Consider the following 24,138-nt stretch of genomic DNA (forward strand, 5'->3'; position numbering starts at 1 on the left):
TCTCTCTCTCTCTCTCTCTCTGTCTCTGTCTCTGTCTCTCCCTCTGCCCCTCTCCCCCACTCGTGGGAGCTCTCTCTCTAAAATAAAAAAAAAATATATATATATATACCTTAGTATCTATCTATATTTAATGTTTTGAACCCAAACTTTTTACTTACTAGACTTATTGTAAACATTTTTTCTGTCATTTGTTGTTTTTTTATGAAGCTCTTTATCACATATTTTTGAGAGTCATGTTTTTGAGATCTTTTTGTTTTCTGATGGTTTCTTCTTAGAACATTCCATACTAGTTTTATGAATACAGTCGCATCTTGGATCTTTTTAAGAACAGTTGGTAGAGATTTTGTATTTCTATTATTTGAGTGATCTTTTCCCATGTTTTCATCTTACCTTGCTCTCCCCTTTGTGTTGAGACTCCTTCAAGAAGGAGGCCAAAGATGGGTTGTCTTTGTATATACAGATGGGGTTTGGTGACCACGAGGGCTGGCTTTCAGCTGAGGGGCAGGGAGCCATTGTTGAGGGCTGACAACCAGAATAGCAGAACGTCAGTTATAGGAGCTGTGTGCCGTGGTGCTGGTCATCAAATATTTCCAGGTCTCTCTCCAGAAATGTTAAGGATGCATCTCCCTACATTCTTAAAATTGTGGGACCATGTGACATACTTTGACCTTAAAAATGTGAGTAAAACTGAGGTGCACATAGGAGCTTTAAGAGCATCAGGACCTGATTTGTTGTGTTCCCTTTTTCCTTCCAAGGTGGCTGTGGCGGCATCTGAACAATAAAATCTGTCAGCCCAGGTCCATGAGTGGCCCAAATACACACACCCTCCTACCTCCCCATGCTGGACATGTAACATGAGCAAGAAATAAACTTTTGTGTTAAGCCACTGAGATGTGGGGGGCTTTCGCATTGAGTCTTGTTTATTGTGGCAAATCCAAATCTATTAATTCAGATTCATATGTGTATGAATGTCCACCTGAGATGTCCTTGTTCTCCTCAGACCTTTTAATAGGCTCCTTTTCATTCATTTTAAGTTGAGCTCAGGAAGACAGGAAGTATTTGTTGTTCAACCAGCCATCTTTGATGGAAAGTTTGGTAGCGTCTGCCACACAGACAGCAAATGTCTGGGCATTGTTACTACAGATCCAGCCCCAGAACTTTCTGAAATACATGTTCTACTTGACTCCCCAGATGTAAACACAGTTCAGCCTGAGGGCAGTGGTTGTCTTACTTCTAGTGCCCTGATCCATCCTGATTCCCAGGCAGGATGACTGGAACCAGCTGGGGTGTGGTCCTCCAACGTGATTCCTTCCAGACACTTCCCCCAGCCACGGGGAAGGGCAGTGCTGGCTCGTCCAAACAGCCCGCTGCACGCGGCCCCTGCACTGTCCAGTCCTCACAGCGTGAGGCAGGGGTTTTTGATTAAAAACAGTTTTTACTCTAGTAATGCTTCTCTACTTGAAAAGTCTGGCCACCAAAAACACAAGAAAACACACAGAACCAAACCAAACAACAACAAACCACATCTTTTAGGATTACAACGTTGGCTTTTGTGCCACAGATTTCTCTCAGCGAAATCCATTCCTTCTGGGGGAGTTTGAAGACTTATTGGATTCTAGAGATACAAGACAATAAAACGTCAAAAGCAGAGACAAAAACTGTTTTGGGGTCAATGTGATTCAAACCCTTCTGGAGAGGAATCTCCATTTAAACCACAGAACTGACCCGGGAATAAGGATCTGCTTGGAGAATAAGGATCGCGGAGAGAAGCTGCTGTTAATGGAATCTTCCTATTTTGTGACTAACAAAGCTTACTGTGAACATTACTAGGCTGCTAGAATCTGAGGCAATGGATACATCCACCAAGATCCAGATTAGTTCATTTTCCACATTCCCCAGCAAGGTAGTATGTTTGCAACCAATGTCTGGTCACCATGCCTGTGTTGAAACTTAACTTTGGCACAAATAATAATACCGAAAAGGCACCCGTGTTCTCTCTTCTGTCAAGAACCCTGGGGGGGTAGAGCAGATGAGCAGTGAAAAGCTCAGGGTAGATGAGGCTTATCCTCAGGTGACCCCTGAGTAACACAGCAGAGGAATCATTGCCATTCATGGGTTCTGCTAACCTTTCTTTCTAAGATGAGCTCCTCTGCTCATGGCATGCAGGGAACCAATGAAAGAGACAATCCCTGAAATGGAAGGCAAGTGTTTTGTCCACAGACCAAGGAAACCACCTCTACCTCACTGTCCTCTGTCTGATGGCCACTACTTTGACTCACAGCTCAAAGCCCATGCTGAAGTTGGTGTAAAAAGTGGCCAGAAATGGTAAGAGTCCCATCACCAAGTCCCAGAGCACCCTGCTGTCATCCCTCAAACCAGATGTCCCCCTATGCAGAAGCCAGATACCACATGTTGACTAGGCATGAAATATAATTAAAGGGGAGGGGGTGATTTACTCTAAGAATTCACAAGATAAAGTCACATTTGAGGTAGCGTAGCAGGACTTTATCTTTGGAATAATTTTTCATTCTAGTCTCTGCAATCAAGTAGGAGAAATCCAGTTAGAGGGATGTGATTTGGGTTCATGAGGAAGCCGTGGATAAAATTCAATGCCTTTGCCATCCTCCTGGGAGGACAGGTAATTTTTGCTGTAAGAACGAGTAGTTAGAAGGAACATCAGTGTGATGTTGACTTGAAACCGATCTTAAATCTTCTGAGGAGTTAATATCACCAGGCTATGAACACGTTCCCCTGCAAAATAATTTTTGTCTGAATTCCCCAAGTAGCCTTGCTTTTAGATGATCACTTTTTGTGTTTTTAGTAACATTAACTGTCTTTGAAAGGAAACCATTGAACTGGCAAGGTACCATGATGGAATGCAGGTAAAACTCTGGCTATGTGGCCTGGAGCTCTTTCACAAGATTGTATCAAACATGTAAAAGAAACCAAAGTTCAATTTTTTTTTTTTTTGTAATTTTCTTATAAAATACTTAGGCTTTTGTGTAAGTTTATAGTTTTCCCTTTTTACAAAAGTTGTTTATGAGAATACCTCTATCTTTATGTTATCCCTAAGGGCTGTTCTGGGTCTAATTGGAAAGACCTCATTGTTTGGGAAGCCCGGGGGGCCAGACTAATACCCTTGTTCAGTTCCCAGAACGTGAGGTCAGTGTAGGTGGGCCAAAGCAAGGCCATGACCTTATCTCTAGTATGAAGACCAGGAGGATGTTATCCCCTGCCCTTTGGGAAACCAACCCTGTGGTATGGAGACTTCGCTATGGAAGAAAGTGCCACCTTCGGCAAATTCTCTGGCATGTCTTCGCATTTTCTGCCGAAGTGTCAGGTGTGGCTGAGAATGAAGACGTATCCATGGCACACTAATGCATGTTTCTGGTCTCCAATCTCATAACCCTTTACCTTTTATAGCTTTAAAATTGGTTTCACTCTACAGTTTTTCTTTTTCGCAATCAGTCCTACACATCGATTATACGTAAGTGATTAATGGCCTTTGTGTTTATCCGTGGCTTCATGCATGACTCATTCCCGTCGACTGTGCTCAGAAAATATTCAGGCATGTAAGCGAGGAAAGAATCCCACACCACACATGTAACCACTGGTACTGCACATAATATATAAACATCTTACATGAGAAACACTTGGGAACAGCCTTTGCCATCACACACGTGGACACCTTCGTACAAGGATTATTCTTGACTGAGGAAAAGAAGTATATTGTACTTGGTTTACATGCGCAGTTCCAGAACTGAGACTGGCGTTCTTAATCACGGTGGAGAGAAGGCTCATTATTTGTTATCATAGAGGGTAAATTTCTCCACAGAACCTGCATACCCCACACCGAGAGACTTGGCACGTGACAGAGGTTCTAAAGGTAATTACTGAATAAATAAATATGTGACTTGAGGATCCATCCGCACTCAAAAGGGATAGATGACATCACCTTCTCTTTTAAAAATTCATCGTTTAAGGAGGTTCTCTTTGAGAGCAAGTGTAATGCGATTCGGAACCCATAGAGTGGTTCTTGGTGGGGACTTCCGTGGGTACTAGTCATTTTTGTAGCACTGAGGAGGAGCACAGGAGAAAGATACAAATGTCACAATGACAATTTAGTGAAGGAGGTGAAGGCAGCACACCAAGAACTTCCAAATTTCTAAATTAAAAAACTCCACTGTTTGAACTCAACCAAAGGCTTGAGAATGTGCAAGCCCTCCATCCATCCAGGAAGTAATACGACAGCCAATTCGAGCAGATCCCTCCTATAGCCGAGTTGCTGAGGGCCTTGGTGCTTCAAAGTCAGGAGTCAATAGGCCAGGGGGTGTAATAAACAGCCAACACTGACCTCTCAAGGACCCAAGAGGGGGATACCCTGGAGGATGTGGACACAGTCCCTGTGTGGGTCTGCTCTGGATTCTCAGCTCAAGCACTTAGGTGAAAAAACCCAGAAGGGTTCAGGCAAGGGTCAGGACTTCAGATAATTGGGCAAAAATCCTGAACTTGATTACTTGTTATCTTTCTGGTATGGTATTTCTTTTTGATATTTACCCTTAAGGGTGATAAGACATTCCTCCTTTTCCCAATCTTTAGGAGCTGGGCTAAGATGAAAGTTACCTTCCTATCTAAATTGACAGGATTACTGAATCCATCCAGCCGCACTTGGAGTCACCCAGATGTTACATGACCCGGGCCTTTATACCAGTCCTAAATTGGGTTTTTCCTTCAGCCTGAAATGCCCTTCCTCCACCCCCCACTGTCAGTTAATTTCTACTGGCCTTTTAGGGCTTGGGGACCACCCTCATCTTTCAGCAGGCCTGGGCCAGGTGGCCCAGGAGAATTTGAGGCCCCGCAGCACCCCCCACTGAGATGCTTTGGCCTCACACTCAAGCTGCTTGCCTGGGGGTTCCCTCCCTCGACTGTGACCGACTTGGGGAACCTCTAGCTTTTATTTCTGTACAACTCACGCTCAAAGTATAGTAGCACTGGGGCACCTGGGTGGCTCAGTCGGCTAAGCGTCCAAACTTCAGCTCAGGTCATGATCTCACGGTTCGTGATTTCAAACCCCGTGTCAGGCTCTATGCTGACAGCTCGGAGCCTGGAGCCTGCTTTGAATTCTGGGTCTCCCATTCTTTCTGCCCCTCCCCTGCTCATGCTCTCGCTCTCTCTCTCTCAAAAATAAACATTAAAAAAATTAAAATGTAGTGGTGTTGAATAAATGTTTGCTGGGTAAATGGACTATTGGTGACCCTTTGTCAGTGTCTCTGTATATGTGCATTCCAGAATGTCAGACCACGATTACAGGGTTGATGAAACTATATGAAATAGCAATTCATGTATGTGTGAGTGAGCATTTAATGCACATCTTCTGTAAGCAGAATCCACAATGATATAAGCTTCTGCTCACAGACGGTGAACACTTGGGAAAAACAACTTTAGACTTTAAAACAAAGATGTGACATCTGGCAACTGCTCAGGACAGAACATTTCCAGGTGGGTGAAGCTATGGGTGCTTATCTTTCTCTGAAGGTTTGCTAAGGCTTTTGTGCACCAGAAGCTGGAAGGAAGCACATTAACCACAGGCCTGGGTGGGGGCAGCTACCCCCAGGAGGCTTCCAATGGTTCTCTGTCCCTCCACAGGGGACTGGCTGCCAGAGCCCCAGAATCCTGACCTCCCTGGGAGGAAGCCTACACATTCCTGCCCACATTCCTCCTGTGAACAGGTAGGATGAAGAAAGGGGAGGCAAGAAAAAAAAAAGTTACTGTGATTGGAAGAATGCATCTACTCACGATGAGATCAAAGGTCAACAAGCAGATTAGACTCCAGGAAAAAACAGAGAACATTTTTTACCCCCATTGGGGTTCTCTTGGAAATGAGCTGCGATGTTGCCTCCAGTGGAGATTTTCAAAGGTGTGTGAAAGAATCACCCTTAGTGTTCTACTGAATTGCCCCGGGGGCAGGAGCGGGCACAGATGTGTTCAACTTGCCTTCCACATAAGGGAGCAACTACAGTTAGTTCAGTTTACTGAACAACATTTGATTTAAATAAAAGGTTCTTTTTTTTTTTTAATGTTTATTTATTTTTGAGAGAGAGAGAGAGACAGAGAGACAGAGAGACAGAGCACCCACGGAGGGTGCAGAGAGAGAGGGAGACACAGAATCCGAAGCAGGTTCCAGACTCTGAGCTGTCAGCATAGAGCCCGACATGGGGCTCAAACTCACAAACCATGAGATTATGATCTGAGCCAAAGTAGAACATTCAACCAACTGAGACACCCAGGTGCCCCAATTTAAATAAAAGGTTCTAATCTCTCCCCCACTTTTTAAAAAATCAGTACTAAAACTTGCAGAGGTTTTGTTGCTAAGTAGGCAAGGTCAGAGTCTCATGGCAGATTGGAGCTGGGGATCCAAACAGAGAAAGTGCCATTAGACATGTCAAAATAGAAATCACCAATATTCCAGAGAAGTGTTGTTCGAGAACTTTCTGCGATGATGGAAATGTTCTCTCTCTGTGCTGTCTGGCACAGGAGCCACTAGCCACGTGTGGCAATGGAACACTTGAAATGTAGCTAGTAGGACTGAGGGCTGAACTTTTAAGTTTGTTTAATTTTAATTATAATTAAAAAAAAATTTAACATTGATTTAAGAGAGAGTGCACGCGCGTGTGTGCTCGAGTGGGGCAGGGACACAGAGGGAGACAGAGAACCCCAAGCAGGCTCCTCACTGTCAGTGCAGAGTCCCATGTGGGGCTCAAACTCATGAACCGTGAGATCATGACCTGAGATGAAATCCAGAGTCAGATGCTTAACTGACTAAGCCACCCAGACGTCCCTATAACTAAAATTTGAATAGCCTAAAGTGGCCTGTGACTACTGTCCCGGAAGGTGTAGCTTCGGAGGGCACTTTCCCCCCAAACTGACTTGCTCTACCACTACTTTCCTCCATTGACCTCAGGAGCCACACAGCAGGCACAGATTCTCACACAAGTGTCCTATTTTGTAGACTGGGCACCTGTCTTTAAAATCCAGAAACCAGGCCTGAAATGCACTTCCTAAGCATAATTTTAAAATTAAATTTTGTGCTTACATTTGCCTCTGGTTTTGCTTTCACCAGATCCTGCAAAATCCTTGTGCAATAGGTTGCCCTTTCTGCAAGGTATCAAGAAGGAATGTTTCCGCTAGACCAGGTCTTCTATCCAGATAGAGGAGAGGGGGAGCACGCACAGACTTCTCCTCTCTGCCTCATTCCCAGAGGCCTGTTCTGTGGGACAGAGAGGATTACCTGTGATTGTGTTCCCCTGTGGGGTAAAATTGAAGGGAAAAGCTTCTATGGAAAGTAATCATTCAAATTCGAATGGAGACTTTTCAGCTCAGCTCCGCCCACCAAGCTACCTTGGTGATGTCGCACTTGGGCGAGCGGACACTCACTAAGGCTTTGAGAAGAGCTCTCTCCCCAGAGGACTTGCCTGCTTCGTGCTCCCCTCGTTATGTGTCAACCCAGACACATCCCTGAACATCATAAGCTAGTGTCTCCCAGGACAGGCGATCAGAAACCATCTCCCACCTCTGGGCTAAGCAGCCCACAGCTGCGAAGATAGTTCTAGCAGAAAGCCTCCGAAGACCCATCAGCTGAACTTGGATGGACCTCTGTAAGCACAGTGTTGGGGGAGGTCTACATCTGGGAAACAGGAGACTCCTCTCTTCTGCATTCACAGTTGCCAGAGAGGCAGCTCAGACTTCCCGGAACATTCGGCTTCATGCGTGTTTTAGGGATGTGTGTAAATGCGGTCCTACTTTAGCTGACAGAACACTCAGAGAATCTTCCGTCTATAGGTAAAAACGACCTGGCCAAGTGTCACATCGGAAGACAGGCTGATGCAAAGCACAGGGGAGCCCATTGGGCAGGTCAGGGCAGCACCACTGGCCACCATAGGGAAACCGCTCACTTCTAGGAACCTAAAGATAATCTGGCTAAAATGTTTTCTCTTTGCCTTTCAGAAATCATAAAACTGAAGGGCCAGGTCACCTATTATCAACTAGAAGGTGTGTGATCATTGGCTTTGGGTAAAGGAATCAAAATCTATAAACACTTACAGGCTGTCCTGCAGCGGCAGTAACCCTCGGGGCTTCCCCTCACCCACACCCTCCCCACCCCCCACGCATGGCTAGGGTCCCCTGTCCCTCGGGCTTCGCACTCACCTGTGCCCCGAGAGTGGCTGAAGTCGCCCTTCACTACGCGGCAGGTCTTGCCGTCACCACTGCAGACCCCACACCGGTCTTCCTTGGCCGCGGACCCGATGATGCCATCACAGCCGATTTTCTGAACAACCAAAGGGCCGGGTTATTCTGTGTCTAAGACTCAGAGGGATCTTCCAGGAGAATCTCTACAGGGCTGACTTCTCCAACAGGCCTGGCAGGCATGGTGCCTGGGGCCTGCCGGACTGTCAGAGCCCACGAAAATATTTTATTTCAAGATCAGAAGAGAAGGGGCGCCTGGGTGGCTCAGTCGGTTAAGCATCCGACTTCAGCTCAGGTCATGATTTCACGGTTTGTGGGTTCGAGCCCCGCATCGCGCTCTGTGCTGACAGCTTAGAGGCTAGAGCCTGCTCTGGATTCTGTGTCTCCCTCTCTCTCTCAAAAATAAATAAATGCAAAACAAAAATCAAAATCAGAAGAGGAAAAAATGAATAGAATCCAGCTTGTATTATATCTGTTTTTATACGCACATAGTTGCCAGACATATTTTTTATTATTTGTTACAGAGGAGGGGACCCAGGAAGGCACATATTTAGGCCTCAGAAGTCAGACTGAGGCCTAAAGCCTGGCCTTTCTAGCACCTCCTGAGGCGGAGGCCATGCCTCTGACTCCCACACACCCACTGGTGTGGCCACAACTTCACAGAATTCATGTTTCCCTGGGGCTGTGTGGGGCACCTGTATCTGGGTTCTAACAGCCAACAGAACAGTATACACAAACGACACCAACTTTTCTGTTGAGGCCAGGAAGCCCAGAGCTCCTTGAGACATGGCTGAAGACATGAGACCCCCCATTTCCCTGTAGAGACTGAGCCCAAGAAGACCCATGTCTCCCAAAACTTTCAAAAAGGCATGTGTGAGGGCAGAGAAGAGTAACCTGACCCAGAGTGGTTCTGGGTGGCACAGCCCAAGTCAGTGCGGGAAAACTGGGAAAAGATTGTGAACTCTTGTTTTTCCTTAAAAAAAAAAAAAAAAAAAAAAAAGCGTGAAAATTTTATATTCCGCAAAAAAACACATCTAACTTTATATTCTGGCGAGCACGGAGTATGTGTTGGCTAAATTGCTGAAACTCTGCTTTCCACCCTGAAGTGAGTACTTCCAGAACAAGAACGGAGTTTCTCCACTGCCCCGTGCCCTGCATTAGGGATTGACGATTCAGGCCATAAGGAAGTCAACAGCCAGATAACTCAGGCCAAGGTGATTTCACTCCTTCCCATGATGCTTGGGTGAGTCTGGCCAGGGGCTTCCCTCCTTGCACCCCACTACAGCAGGGCGTGGAGTGGAGCTGGCTGAACAGTTCATGACCTCCCGGCTCCCCAACTTAATCAGGACCCCCTGCTTCGTGATAGGAGTGGGTCTTCAACGGGAATGTGCATCCGCCTCTCTAGGAGGGCTGTCAAGGCACAGACTGCGGGGTCCTGTGCCCGGCAGGTCTGGGTGGGCCTGGGGATCATGGAGACCCAGACGCCATCTGCAACACCTGGCTGCACCCAAGAACAGCCTGGAGGAAGACGGGCTGCCACAGTGGACCCGGAGCCTGGAGAACATTGCAGGAGCTGCCTAGATTCATGATCGGGACTGCCAGCTGATTATTGTAAAGTTGCTCGATACAAAATTATATGGGCTAAGAATCCAAGGCAGCCACGATCCAAAATTTTGCTCAACCAGCATGGTCAGCGAGGGCCCTGGCTGCACGTGTGCTGTCAATCTGTGCTGCTCCTTTGGGTTCTAAAGCTCCAGCTTGCTTCCGGCCCCCAAACACTGGCTTCTTTCATGTCATCCTGACCTGTCGCCACACGTGGCTTCCCTCTCTCTCAGGTGCTCTGAGCTCTAGACTCTAACGATGTGGACTTCCTGTTATCTTTTAACCACACTCCTGCTGGCTTGCCATCCCTATCTGGTACCTCTGTTAGGGTTTCCTGATTAAATAGCTTCTAGATGTTCTAAGTTAGCATCCCACTTTGTCCAGACCACCTTTCCCCCAGCCACAATGATGGCACCTGACGAATCAAAGGCCACACAGCAAGCTGTTTGGTGGGGTCAGGAGCAGTACCTCACCTCTTGCCTCCCAGCCCTGGCTGCCTGGGAATCTCCCCTGATTGTCTTCAGTCAAGGACCAGGGTCACTGGGAGGCATTCTGGAGAGGGTAGGGCCCCTTCCCAAAGCCTGCTGGGTTTGCAAGAATGTAGAATAAAGAAGCTAAAAGAACGCAAGAAAAAGGAAAGTGAGGAGAGCATCTGTGCCAGAATTTCAAAAGGCCACGTGCCCTCTGGCTAGGCGATCAGGACAAGGAGGCAAAGTGTGCAGTTTGCAATCTTCCAGAGCAGGAGTTCACTGGGAAGCTGGAAGGACAGGCGTGGGAGGTGCTTCAGGGAGGAACAGGGCAAAGACCCCACTGGGAGGAAGGGCGCTTAGGAGAACACATGCCTTCCTAGATGAGCAAACCACTTCTCCCAGAGTCCCCTGAAAGAAGGACCTCGGTGGAAAGAGACAAATGAGAAGGAGAAAAGGCTGTGGATTAAGTGAGCACTTGCAAAGCGCCTGCACAGCCAGACCAGCACTAGGTGCCCTCATGGCCAATCCTGGCAGGAGACGCTGTTGGCCCCAAACAAGCAGAGGCAAGTTAGGGAGCAATTTTCTACTCCTCCTGATATTCTTGCCACGGCTCCCGAAACGTGGCAAAAAGAACATGTACACAGTACAGCAGCGAAGCTCTGACCAGTACTGATTTAGACCTCAGGGGATCCAGAGTTTAAGTAGATACAATGTTTGGCATTGATTTTCCTTTTTTCTGGGAAGAAGTCCAAGTTAGTTGGGAGCCCAGCAAGGCCTGATGTCTGTGGGGCTGCTAGGGCATGCTTGGCCTGCACAGAACTAGCACCTGCCTCTTTTCTGAGAGTCTAGGATGTTTCCAGGCAAGCCGGTGCGGCCCATCCTCATCAGTGTCTGTTCCTCTCAGGGGGCCAAATAAAGCATCTAAAGTGCATGGGCTTAGATCTGGATCTGAGACAATGGAGGATCCTTTCTGAAACATGATCACCTGCTTATTTTTTTGATTGGGACAATTGTTCTTGAGAGCTAAAATTAGTCTATGAAGATGGTATGCCCTTTCAGACAAAGTCTTGCTCTGCATGTTCTGGAGAACCTAAAGGGAACAACTCCTCTCAGTCTGACCAGCAGTGGTCAGTTTCTAGGGTAGACCAAAGATCTCCCAGGCCCAGAGCCACAAGATCACATGGGGTAGCTGTTCTCCAACTCCAGCATGCCAGAATCACCTGGAGGGCTGGGCGGGTCACCCATTGTTAGGGCGGGGCCCATGAATCTGCCATCCCCAGGGCGTTCTCAGGCAATGCTGTGGGCCCAGGTCAGATTGGGAGACCACTGGGCTAGGTTTGGAGCTCAGAGATAGAGCCCCTCATGGAGACGGCCACTGCCACGGACGCTGAGCTTTCTGTGTCCCGAGGAGGCAGTGTCTACTTAACTGATACCCCCCCCCCCCCCCCGTGCCACTGAAAGACCCGAGGCATGAGTTCCCACTGGGAAAGTAACTACTGCTGCCTCCATCCTCTGTCACCCCTGAGCTGAAGCAGTTCTGGGCTGAGGTATCCTGGAGGCATGTGGGGGAGGCTAGCAGAGCAACAAGGACAACAGAGGCGGGTTCCCCTATACTCTCAGGAAGCAGATCCCCCCTTACAATGGTGCCCAGGGCAGGTAAATGATCCATGGGAGGCTCCATCATGACACACTGTCTAGTTACAAAACCCCAAATGCCCTCAACTGAGGCCCTCACGGATCACCTGGATGCTGTTCGGTCCTTCCACTCACAGGGCCGTTACACTTCTACCCCTCTCCACCAGGGAAACAGAAACTCAGATCTGGAGCCTTTGATAGCCTTGCTTGTAGGATTCACATCACCTTATGTGTAAAACTGTCAATGGCTGGATACAGGGGGAAAGTGCTCTGCTCTTTTCTCCCCTTTCCCCACCCAGCATCTTGTTTCAATTTTAAAAACCAGCCTCCTTTGCTAAAACTTCACCTCTAAGAGAAAACGTAACTCAGACATGACTTCAAATTGTAGGCTAACTGCCTTCTGGATTAGGGCTAAATTACCCAGGCAGGTAGGCCATAAGCTTCTCTTCCACAAATGTCATGCTCAAGGCTGTGGTCACTATGCATATCCTGAGGATAATTACAGATTTGGATAGGAGCCTCAGTTTACCCATTCTATAAACTGGAATATTAACCTCAACCTCAACCTCAGAGGTTAAAAAAAATGACCTCTCCTCTGGCTCACTTCTTGGGACCCTCGTGACAGGTGGGTGCTGTCAGGACAGATGGAGACAGCACACAGACCATCCTCCCCCTAAGGGGATGGGGGACAGCTAGTACCTTATCTGAGCGCAGTAGGGCTCAAAAGGTAATTGTCCTTCCACAGAACCCCTGCCCTCTCCAAAAAAGGAAGACAGGGAAGGAGAAAGTAGGCAGGACCACATCCTTCCCCTGGTCCCTCTTCGTGAAACATGCAGAGAGAGCCAGTGTCCAGAGGGTCATCCACAGGTGGGTTCTCCCATAATATCAAGCAGCGCCCCCCTGCAGTGGGTCACTGTCTGCCCCAGTGGGCTTCTCAGATCATGTGCAAACAAGGACACATGGTCACCCTTTGTATTAATTCTTCGAGACACCCAAGGGGTCAGGACAGGTTTGTATGTTCTGCCCACTGTTTGGTATTATTTTAGGCACCTAGTGTGTTTGAAGGCAGGGCACACAAGGGATGTCAATGTCTAAGAAGCAGCAAATCACAGAGGCAAAGAAGAGAAGTCAAACTAACCTGCCAATAGTGGCATTTTCTCCCTTTGCCCCACAGTTGGTGCAAGTGACATAGAATATTTTTGCAAGGGACTGGGATTTTTTTTTTTTTTCCAAAATGGAAGTTACCAAAGCATACAACTCATTAATTCTGAATGTTAGAGGAGTTTTAACAATTGTATTTATGAGGACTGGTGTTCTAAGAGGGCAAGATGACCAAACCAAAGCAAACTCCAAACAATGAATTCTAGCATCTTCCTATGCTTTCCTAGCGATCCCTAGCAGTTACTTTTCCACATACACTAGGCATTCCTGCTACTGATTTCTGAGATTTCAGAGCAGGTCTTAAAGTTCCTGGTCAGCATCTGCAGGTCTGAGCCCTGTTCTGCTAACAAACTGGGGTATGTAGGACACCAGGGGAGGACACTGCCGGGGGCATAATTAATCCCTCAAGATGATAGGGAACTGGTGGGGAAAGCACAAGCTCTTTTTTGGTAGAGGCAGTCCCTGTGAAACACACAAAAAGCCTAGAAAGGCTTTAGGGCTCAGCACGCTGTGCTGGAGGAGGGGACAGGATGAGCCATGGACAGTGCAGCCATTTCTCCCAGACGTGAGAAATATCCATCTTTGGTGATCTGAAACCTGGATTCTGCCCGCAGAATCCTGCCCCAGCTCGGTAGAAGATCACCAGCAACAGACAACCTCCTGGTCACCACATATAGTGGCCATTTCTCCATCTTCTTTGACTTGGTGGCTTTGTCCCCTAATAGACTGTAGTGTCTACTTTTTCTCCACGCTCATGGTCACAGCCCAGTTTAGACCCTCACCATTCGGGACATGACCTATTGTACCTGTTTCCTCCCCTCTGCTGCCAGATTGATCTTCACCTAAGAGATGAGAAGACCCATGGTGGAGTACGTCCACACTTAGGGATTCAAGATGCTCCACGATGCCATGACACCTACTCATCACCTCAGCTTTCCTCCCTCGTCCTCTGAATGCACACTGAACCCAGTCTCCTCCGAGTCCCATTGCCTCTCAGCTACATGACTCACCCTAACAACCTCCTACCTAGTTTCCTGGGTTCCATCCAGGCCCCACACAGCTGATTCTCCATAACCAAGGTGGGTTCACACCTCTGCTTCAATCCCTCCACTCCCGACAGAATGAAATCTAGATTCCTGTCATGGCCTGAGGCCCTGTAGGGTGTGGGCCCTGACACCGCTGCCCTCACATCCACTCCTCCAGCACCTGCCACCCAGATCTCCTCTGCTTCTGGAGCCTACCAGCCTTGGAGCCACCTTCTGCCTGGATCATTCTGTTCTGTCTTCATGAGGCTGGATCTTCCATAAATGCCATCTCCCTGGAGAGACCCACCATGCCATTCAGTCTTCCTCAGCTCCAATCCCCCTCTCAATCTATGAAACCATTTTCTTCTTCACATGGACCAGTCCTTGGAGAGACCATGTTTGTGAGTTTATGTGTTTCTCATCTGCACATTGCATGGGGACAGGGACCCTCTCAGTCCTGCTCACCATTGAACGTCTAGCACACGTTAGTGCTTAGCACGTGAAATGTGCTCAATAAATATTTGATGAATGAATGAACCCAGTTCTACCCTATATACTTTCTGCTATGTCTAAAACAAATCTCACTGGCTCTCAATTATGACTTCACCTTTGGTTGTTAGGGTTTTGCTTAAGTCTCATCTTCGGGACAGACTGTAAGCGCATGGAGTGTGGTGTCTTACAATTCTTTGTGTATGGTGGTCCATTAGGCAAATAGAATTACTTGTGGAATTTAGGAGAATTCTAAGACTTCTTGTGACTTCTTGTATTCTTGTCCCCCACACCTGATCCCAGCAGCCAGCATGGTGTTAAGCACATCACAGGTGTTCAATAAATGCACAAGAATGATGGCTTCTTACCGAGCTGGGCCCTGGGCAAACTGGGATCAGGAGACTTTGATTTTCAGAATGGGACCTCTGTCTCTCTCTTCTGCACCCTGAACCTGCCAGCAACCCTTCCCCAGTGGTGAAGTTTATTGTCTCTTATTTGAACTGGGACTTTCTCATATAGGTTTGCATGGTCTTTGTTTTTTTGTTTTCTTTTGACCAGGAATAGAAGCATTTGCACTCTTTAACTTCATAGCTATCTTCCAACTATGCTTCATTCAGTCTCTTCTGTTGGAGGGATGCCACTGACTTCTTGTTTTAATTTTAACTGAATGCTTTTAGGCCAGCGGCACAGCCCCCAGCCCAGTGTTTCCTGGGCTTCTGTGTTAGTTGCACCAATTCTTACTGTGCTTATCTTTTTTTTTTTTTCACTTTACCTTTGTCTTATTAAACTACACATAATTTCTTCAGAATGGATGCATGGAAAATAAAATTTCTAAGTTCTTCTGTGTCTCGTAATTATTTTGTCCACATGCTTGATTGATAATTTAGCTGTGGAGAATTCTATGATTATCCCAATTTTCTGCCAGGGTCAGTTCCTCTGTTTGTTTTTCTTGGTCTTTCTTGTTCCTGCTGCTGGTTTTCTTCAAATAGCTGTTGATCTCCAGTTGACCACTCATATTTGAGAATGAGGTACAGAAAGGTAGACTGAAAGGGCTCTATATTTGGGGGTGGGAGGGGTCATGTGGCAGGCTTCTATTTGGGGCTGGTGGGAGGAAAGCTGGAGTTCACCCCTAAACTCAGGAGGGTGAGTGTGTGCTCAAGTGCCGAGGTCGCACATCTGCCTCAGTTGTCCTTATACAGTTTATCACAAGACTTTGGAAAGGAGCCCCCTGATACTTTGCATTGAGCTTATCACCTAACAGCCCATCAAGCTCCAAGTGCAGGGCCAGTCGTGATCAGCCATGTTGTATGACCCTTTGCCTTCTTTCAATTTTCAGCCCACACCTCACTCCCACACTCTGTTCTCAAGTTCTAGACTCCCTTGAGCATTCTGCTTTCTTTTCCATTGCGACTCTCCTCGTTTCATTTCTGGCCTCGGCTGCTTTGTTCCTTCAACGAAACTTCCATTCACTTCCACCCTCCACAAAGAGGTGGTATCTTTCTTTTGTCAAAGGGCCTCTGCTTCTTTTCACCATCATGGTTTGTGCTATTCTGCGTTTACCATCGGTTTAGCGGAGTCCCACGTGAGGCTCCATCTGCCAGCTTAATCCAGAAGTTGCAATGGGAAGTTAATTAGACAAAGGGGGGTGCAGGGAATGACTCCAGACTTTTTAGGCACTGCTGTCAGTAAAGGTTCGGCACCAAAAGTCACACACTTCAGAGATGTCAACTGCAGTGTTGTGACATGGGGAGAAGCAGCAACAAGGAAGGTGTTGTTGAAATACAGGCGTAAGCACAAACACCTGTTAGGTTTTCCTATATGTTTGTTACCTCCTTCTTCACACAGGGGGACTCTGAGGCCAGAGTCTTAGAATTCTCCTAAATTCCACAAGTAATTCTATTTGCCTAATGGACCACTATACACAAAATGGGAGGCCAAGAAACACTGGACAGTGAAAATGGTTCATTGAAATGGGCTCCAGATTCCAGAATCCTAGAGTCCTAAGAGCAGGGGAGCCATCTACCCATGTATCCACTCACTGCTGTTCTCTTTTCAGTATGTAATCAAAGGCTCTCCTCCAAGCCAGCGGCTGGTGGAGCACAGATAATTGGACACAGTCCCTCCACCGAGGAAGTTTATGGGACCTGAAAGTCTTTTGGGTGTTTATCAAGCCCAGGATATGCATACAAGTAAGGATCTCAAAGAAGTGGGACCCTAATTGGATGCCTATGAGTGTACGTGAGCTGGTGAGGCCTTAAAGAATAGCCAAATGTACCTGGTCTCAGGTTATCTTCAGATCTACCCTTCACTTTGACTCATCGACTGAAGGTTAGTAGCTCTGAGGGAAGTTGTACATTTGAAACGTATGAACTTGATTTCTTTGTCTCTGCAGGTCAACAGTAGGCACTGCGGATGATGGGAGTCCTGATTTATACAGACTTGCCGAAAAATAGACAATGTTTGTGTTTCTTTCCCCAGCTCACTCCCACTTTTATGAGTGCTGTTAAGTTTCATTTCAGCATGTGAAATAATTTGTGACTCACTGAAATGAAACTCCACTCAGTCCTCATAAAAGCAGAATAAAATGGTATTTCCATGTTTCGTGTTCTGGTTTGAATCAGCCTGCTCTGTGGAGCTTAGTGGAATCTGCTCAAAATGCCATGTGGGAGCCTCTTGTCCCCTCCATTCCCTACCAGCTCGTCACCGTGCTTCTCAAAATTTCCCAGAACTCCTTCTGCCACCCTAAAATAGCAAAATTTATAGCTGAAGGGAACAGAGGAAAAAGCTAGTAAGTGAACCATGGCAGTATTTCTGTAAGTGCTGTCTTACATAAAATGTGGATGATTTCTACCTTTTATCCAATATAATTAGATAATAGTATTGGTGAATAGGTACAGATCCTTTGCTCACTAAACTCAAGATTTTTTTTTTTATTACTATTCTTCTCTTTAACGGATTTTCTTTGCCTTACTCATTCACAAGTACCACAGGAATCCAAAACATTCTACTTTGGCAATTACTGTAACTAGGTATCGATACTGTACTTGTATTTAATTTCTTATACTCTTATTTAAGTATGCTCAACATTCTTATAAAACTTTATTAACTCTGACTTTACTCATTTGGATTCTTATGAGAACGGACTCCCCAAGGGGCTAAATTTAACCTTTATAGTTTCTCTCAGAGGAATAAGTGCTGTTAGAAAAATCACAGGTGGTATTTTTAACTTCCATCAAAAAGTGAGTTGTTTTGCAGGGATTTAACTTCATGAGGTGCTTATGGGTGCATGCTCCCACCACCTACCAGGATGGTGGTCTTCCTGCTAGGACCGGTGGGCTGCCTGGAGGCAGCTGGTACTTGGGAACATCCATGCAGAGGAGATGGCAGTTCTGAGAACTGACAGGTGGGGCAAGGCTCCAATGAGCATGAGCCTGCCCACCTGCCACAGAGCATGGCCAGAGGGGCCACTGTCTGTACCTGTGTGCCCTAGTACTCCTGTGCTGAGCAGTGGTGCTTGGTTAGTGCTAGTCTCACTTCAGCTGTCAGTAAATGCAATGATTGTTTGAGGCATTTGAGAGAGACTGGGGTGGGGGTTAGGGAAGGGGTGGCATCCGGGAATGGTAAGGCAGGTGTACCCATGTTACTGCCATCACGCCCAAGTGTAGGGCAGGTTCTGGCTTGAGGGCTGGCAGAGACCTGGTAGAGACCTTGGGGGGCATCTCACCCATATTGTTCTGACTGAAAAACTGGATATTTTGCTATCATGGCGCAGGGAAGTTCCCTAACTTAAGAGTGTGCAGTAAGAACCAAGGTCACATGGGGCACCTGGGTGGCTCAACAGGCTGAATGTCCGACTTTGGCTCAGGTCATGATCTCCCAATTCGGAAGTTTGAGCCGTGCGTGGGGCTCTGTGCTGACAGCTTGGAGCCTGGAGTCTGTTTCAGATTCTGTGTCTCCCTCTCTTTCTGTCCCTCCCCCCTCCCCCCCCCCCCCACGACTCGTGCTCTGTCTCTCTCTCAAAAATAAATAAACATTAAAAAAAAAAAAGAACCAAGGTCACAGAAGGGACCCACTGGCACTGATCATTTAGAGCTGAAATCATGTCTGGCCACTTAACATTGACCCCACTGGCCAGAAAATTTCAGGACTCTTAGAAATGTCTGCACATTGGCAAGAACATTGCAAAAGATGCTGGCAACAGCCCAGAGGTAGCTCAGATGGTGCCTTCTAAAGGGTACAAGTGCTTTTTACTTGGAAAATTGTCCCTAAAGAAATGTTCATCGCCACGCTGTAGGATGGGCCCTGGAAGTGTGTAAGTTACGAAAGAAAAAAATCCTCCACTTGATTTGCTAGCAGATTTATAGAGAAATGCCGGCAATTCCTCATTTTGGTGACAATGATAAGACCTGTGTTCACACCCCCCAAGGCCCTGCACATTCTCCACGACAACGCTGCAGCCCTGAGGGTCCAACTCCACCACCATCACGGCCTCCTTCCCCAGAAGGACACCTTGCCAAGACTCTTGGGCACCTAGTGCCTGTCACCCATGCATATCTGGATTTGATAACAAAGCTAGGCAGGGCCAGAGGGGTCTGGATATTGTCAAGCTTTTATTCTGGAAAATCCCGTTTGGGGACTAGTTTGGACTTTGCAGGGAAAAAAAATCCACTAGGGTTGAAATGGCCCCAGGAATCACCCTAGAGGTTGCATTTGTGTGTCTTGCTGCCTGCCTCCCCTTTTACTCTGTCTCCAAAACGCTGCCCTCAGCCATGCTTGGGAAGCAGAGAGAACAAACAAGATGCACTACCTTATGGGGTCAGTCGGTCCCAGGCCTGGAGGCAGGTTTCTGGTGTAAGTATAGTTAGGGGGAATAATAGTTTCTCTCTCCTGTGACCCCTAGACTTTAAAATTTTTCACATGCTTTTAATAGTTCCATGAATCTGGACATCAGAGATGGGTGTTGACTTTGGGAGGTGTGGGAGCCCCGAAGCATCAGTAGCCACATGGCTCCTGGGATGCGGTTTCTCTTTTCCAAGCAAAATGAGAAGACCCCTCAGAAGCCCTTGGTCAGTGGACTCCTTGCTTATTAGTCTCATGCTGCAGCTGCTGGCCAATGAAGGCCAAACAAGGAAGAGTGAAAATCAGAGGCAAGCCCTGGTTTCCCGTTCTGTGCCAAATGCACAGCAACCCTGCTATCCATCTGCCTGCTGAGGGCTCTGGGAGCCACCGCCTCCTCCGGCTCTCAGTGGGCTCACCTGCTGAGGACACAGCTGAGGCAGCCTGGCCTCAACCATGAGGAGGGCACATGTCTGTGGCTGAAGGCAAGGACTCTCTCATGACAGGTGCAGACCCAACTGAGTCAGCAGGAAATATGGCACATACAGCACAGTGGAGGGTGGCATCATCTGAGTCATGGCCCTCTGGGCACACACCCTCTTGACTCCTACCCCAATTCCAGCTGCTGTACACATCAGGAGGATGGCCATTCTGATGGACAAATAGGACCGTTACGCTGGGCCAGGGAGCCTTGCGTCAGGAGGGCCCAGCTTCAGGTGAGCCCCCAGCTCAGGCAGATTTAACGCAGGTGGAAGGTGCACTTCTACCCATCCCCTCTCCCTCCCTCTCTTTTTCCTTTTGTCTTCTTGAATGTTACTTATCATCATTCTAATGAGTTGCAGACATCCAACACCAGGATGGCTTTGGGGACTAAACTGCAGTTGTCCCCAAAGCCAGCATATTGAATTGAATTCCCAGCACATTCAATTCAGCATACTGAACCACCTGTGAAGGAATCTGCTTAGCTCGATGAGATCTTTTATAGCTGAACAGAACATAGCTTGTCCAAAAGCACATGCACATACATCTTCCAGTCTTACCTTAGCATTCTACCTGTTCTTCCCTTCGTCGAAATGGCTAAAGTTATTTTAAGATTTTTGAGATTATGATGTCGCCACTACTCTTCCAGCCACCTCAACTCCCAGCTGGCCTATAGATAAGCTTCATGCTCAGTCACTGCTGAGGGAGGGAGGGGTGCCAAGCTGCCGGAGACAGCACCATGGGTGCCTTATGGAGAAAATCCGTTCCCTCCCCAGGGCTCTGCCCCTCCCTGAAACCTTCTGGGGTGAGGGAGGCTCCCCTCCAAAGAAAGCCCCACCAAAGATACAAGGAAAACACGTCACCTGGCACTTGCCGTGCACACAGAGGTCGGTCTCATAGGGCCCACAAGGTGTGCCATCCAGGACTCTGTCGGCCACCAGCAGCGGGGACTCCTTCCCAAGGGGTGAGCAGTAGAGTTCACATGGTTTATCTGAGGAGGGAAAGGGGAAGGTGGACATTGATGTGGGAAGTGGTTTGTGGGCCATGCAAGGTGCAGGTGCATATGGATGGCGGCCCAAATGATGAGAGGTCAGCATGGAATAAAGGTCACAGGAACCTGGTGCATGCTCAGAGACATGGACCTGCCCCTTGGAACACTCAACACAACAAATGGAGAAAGACCCTCAGGTACAGGTGAACAACACGTGAGTGAGGGCTCTGTGGGCTTTTATTCATCTTATTCTTCCTTTTCTTTAAGACATTAAAAATACCAGGTTGAAAAAGCATTTTGTTGTGTGCTAATATCTAAGTGAGTTGAATATATATGAAGGGTGAGACTAGGAGCGTCTCTTGTTGTGGGGGCTGGAAAGGGGGAGAAGGTGAATCAGAATGCCTTTGGGTAGGAGGGGGTGTGAGCCCCATGGATGGCTCTACAGCAGTGGCTTTTACTAAAAGCTTTAGTGCTCCACTGGCTGTTGGATAAAAACTGCAGGGCTGAGATATGTAGCAAGAAGGTCCTGGAAGAAACTGAGCAGGAGTAAAATACAGGAACATAGCAGCCTCTAGGACAACTTGGAAGGGTCATGTCAGAACCAAGAGAGCTTCTAGAACATGACAAGCTCTCATGCCTTTGCCAAAACTCTTCCTTCTGCTTGGAAACCTCTCTCTGCACATAGCTTTCTGGGAGATTCCTATCACCCTAGAAGCTTCTACTCCAGAGCTCTCTCCTCTCATGCCATCTCTGACATGGAATCTCCCTCTGCACTTTGCTTATGCCTCCATTAAAGCCCTTAACTATTATCGTATTGTTTTATAATTGTTTGAGTAACTTCCATATACAAGAGGGTTTCTTATAAGGTGAGTTCCATTGCTAAAAGAGTTTGAAAGGGATGGATTTTAATTATTATCTTTGGATTTGAAGAACTGAGAGTACTTGGAGCCCCTGGAGGACAAAGGACTGAGATTTTCTCTCTTGTCCTCAGGCCAGATCCAGGACCTGGATTGCAGAAGGACTTGGTAAATATTTTAATCTTTCCATATAAACTTTAGAATTAGTTTTTCAATATCTACAAAATAACTTCCTGGGATTTTGATCGGGATTGCACTGAATCTATAGGTCAAGTTGACAAGATCAACTGACATGACAATATTGATTCTTGTCATGAACAATTGAAACATGGAATTTCTCCCCATTTAATTTTTTAAATTCATTCCTTAGAGTTTTTCTCATATAGATCTTATACATATTTTGTTAGACTTATACCTAAATATTTCATTTCTTGGGTGCTCGTGTAAATGGTATTGTGCTTTTAATTTCAAACTCCATTTGCTCATTGCTGGTATACACAAAAGTGATTTTTGTACATTTACTTTATATCTTGTAACCTTGCTATAATCATTTACTAATTCCAGGAGTTTTTTTCTTTTCTTCTATTTTTTTTTTGTTTTTTTTGTTGTTGATTCTTTTGGATTTTCTACATAAATCATCATGTCATCTGCAAACAAAGGTAGTTTTATTTTTCCCTTCCCAATTTGTGTATTTTTCATTTCCTTTTCTTGTCTTATTGCACTAGCTAGGACTACCAGTATGATGTTGAAAAGGAGTGGTGAAAAAAAAAATCCTTGCCTCGTTCTTGATCTTAACAGAAAAATCAAGATTCTTTTTTTAATAAATGAATGGATTTTGTTCTTCCGTATATAACTGAGAAAGAGGAATGCACCCTTCTCTCTCTGTGTCATCTAATTCCAATGATGTGTATGTGATTATTTTGCAAGGAAACCTCCAGAGAGAGAAACAGCAGCACATCTGTGCTGCCTCTGTCAGGCCCTTTGTTTCCATCATGATCTTTCTCCACTGGGTCCTTTGACTGGTTTCAGGTGAGGAAGAGCAGGGGTAGAAAAAGGCTTCTGGAGTTGACTTGGCCTCAGAAGACCTTGACATTCCAGCTGGATAGTTCTCGTCAGAGCAGATGTGCTGTCTCACCCAGGCTCTGCAGCTTTCATGACTGAATGACATTCACTAAACCACCACCATTTTCAGCAGCTTTCCAAAGCTCCTCTCTCATGGAGCTCTGCTGACCAACATGCCCAGTGGGATGTCTTGTCTTATAACACTAGAGAGAAGCTACAGAGGTTCAGTAGAAATGTTCAGCTTGTTTGTTCCAGTTAGTTGTGGGCGGAAACTGCTGTGAAGAGTAGTTTCCCAGGTAAGTAAAGTAATGATGTTTCAATGTTTATTCATTCAAAAAACAGGAATTGAGCCCCTCCACCACACAAGGCACTCTTGTGGCACTGTGGGGAAAGAAAGATGAGTAGTGTATGCTTTTCAAGGCCCTGGTGGTCTAAGGGACAAGTACACAGCAAATCCCAGAAGAGGCAGACTGTGAAAAGCCACATGAAATAGACCTGAGCTGTCAGAGGACAGGGCATTAAGTGGAAAGAATGACCCATTTCCCAGCTAGCAGGCTAGAGGCAGTTGTCCCTCCATTTAAGTGGAATGACCCAGGAAGGCAGCCAGTGGAAGAGGTATGGGAGACTAAAATGTAAACTGAGATCAGGTTCTGGGAGGCTCATCTGACAAAAATTTTGAGGTGCTCTTTGGGACCTTGAGGTTTCCTGTGAGCACCTTGGGGAATGACTGGGAGAATGCAGCACCACAGCCCCCAGTCTGAGTTGACGGGTATATCTTCTTCACATCCTAGGTAGGCTTCCTCTAATGTTACATTGTAAGGAAGGAAGGGTCCCCTGGGTCCAAGAAATCTTAAAACTACGTATTTTACCTTTAAACTGCCTCAATACTTGGCATAACTGAGCTTTGAAGTGATTTGTACAATAGCAGTAATAATGGTGATGATTTTGATAAAATCATAAATAACATTAATTATATTCCGTGTACAAGGCAGCATGCTAAGTAGTACCTGTGCACTTCAGGTGCGTGCTGTCATTGCTCCACCTTATAGACGAGCATGTGAAACTCAGGAAAGGTACAGGCTACCCAGAGTCCCTTGATTGGCAGGGCCAGACCCTAGCCTCTTTGTGCCAGCCTAGTTTTCTTTCAGACACTGGGGGCCAAAAAAACCAAGAGACAAAATGGTGTTACTGAAAACAAACCACTAGTTTCATGAATGTTTCTGGCTTCTGAATATACTCTGACTTGAGCAGAAATGGAAATGGGATTTGGGTGAAAAAGTAGAGGG

General features: G+C 46.6%; 1 protein-coding gene across 6 annotated transcripts in view; it reads right to left on the bottom strand.

Annotated features, from left to right (window-relative positions):
• ADAMTS17 (ADAM metallopeptidase with thrombospondin type 1 motif 17) overlaps positions 1 to 24,138 on the bottom strand; it is a 343,518-nt gene that overhangs the window by 95,539 nt on the left and 223,841 nt on the right. For 4 of the 6 annotated variants that reach the window (XR_008299007.1, XM_027067938.2, XM_027067937.2 and 1 more), the window contains exons 14-16: positions 20,806 to 20,933; positions 8,206 to 8,326; positions 3,643 to 3,711 (exon numbers count right to left, since the gene is read on the bottom strand). Coding sequence is in view for 5 of the 6 variants with exons in the window: in XM_027067938.2 (XP_026923739.1) it covers positions 3,643 to 3,711; positions 8,206 to 8,326; positions 20,806 to 20,933 (318 nt within the window). In the remaining variant the exon portion in view is untranslated. The remainder of the gene's footprint in view (positions 1 to 3,642; positions 3,712 to 8,205; positions 8,327 to 20,805; positions 20,934 to 24,138) is intronic. The other 2 variants (XM_027067940.2, XM_027067939.2) reach the window with 1 other exon arrangement.

Source organism: Acinonyx jubatus, chromosome B3, assembly GCF_027475565.1.
Source record: "Acinonyx jubatus isolate Ajub_Pintada_27869175 chromosome B3, VMU_Ajub_asm_v1.0, whole genome shotgun sequence".
NCBI classification, from domain to species: Eukaryota; Metazoa; Chordata; class Mammalia; order Carnivora; family Felidae; genus Acinonyx; species Acinonyx jubatus.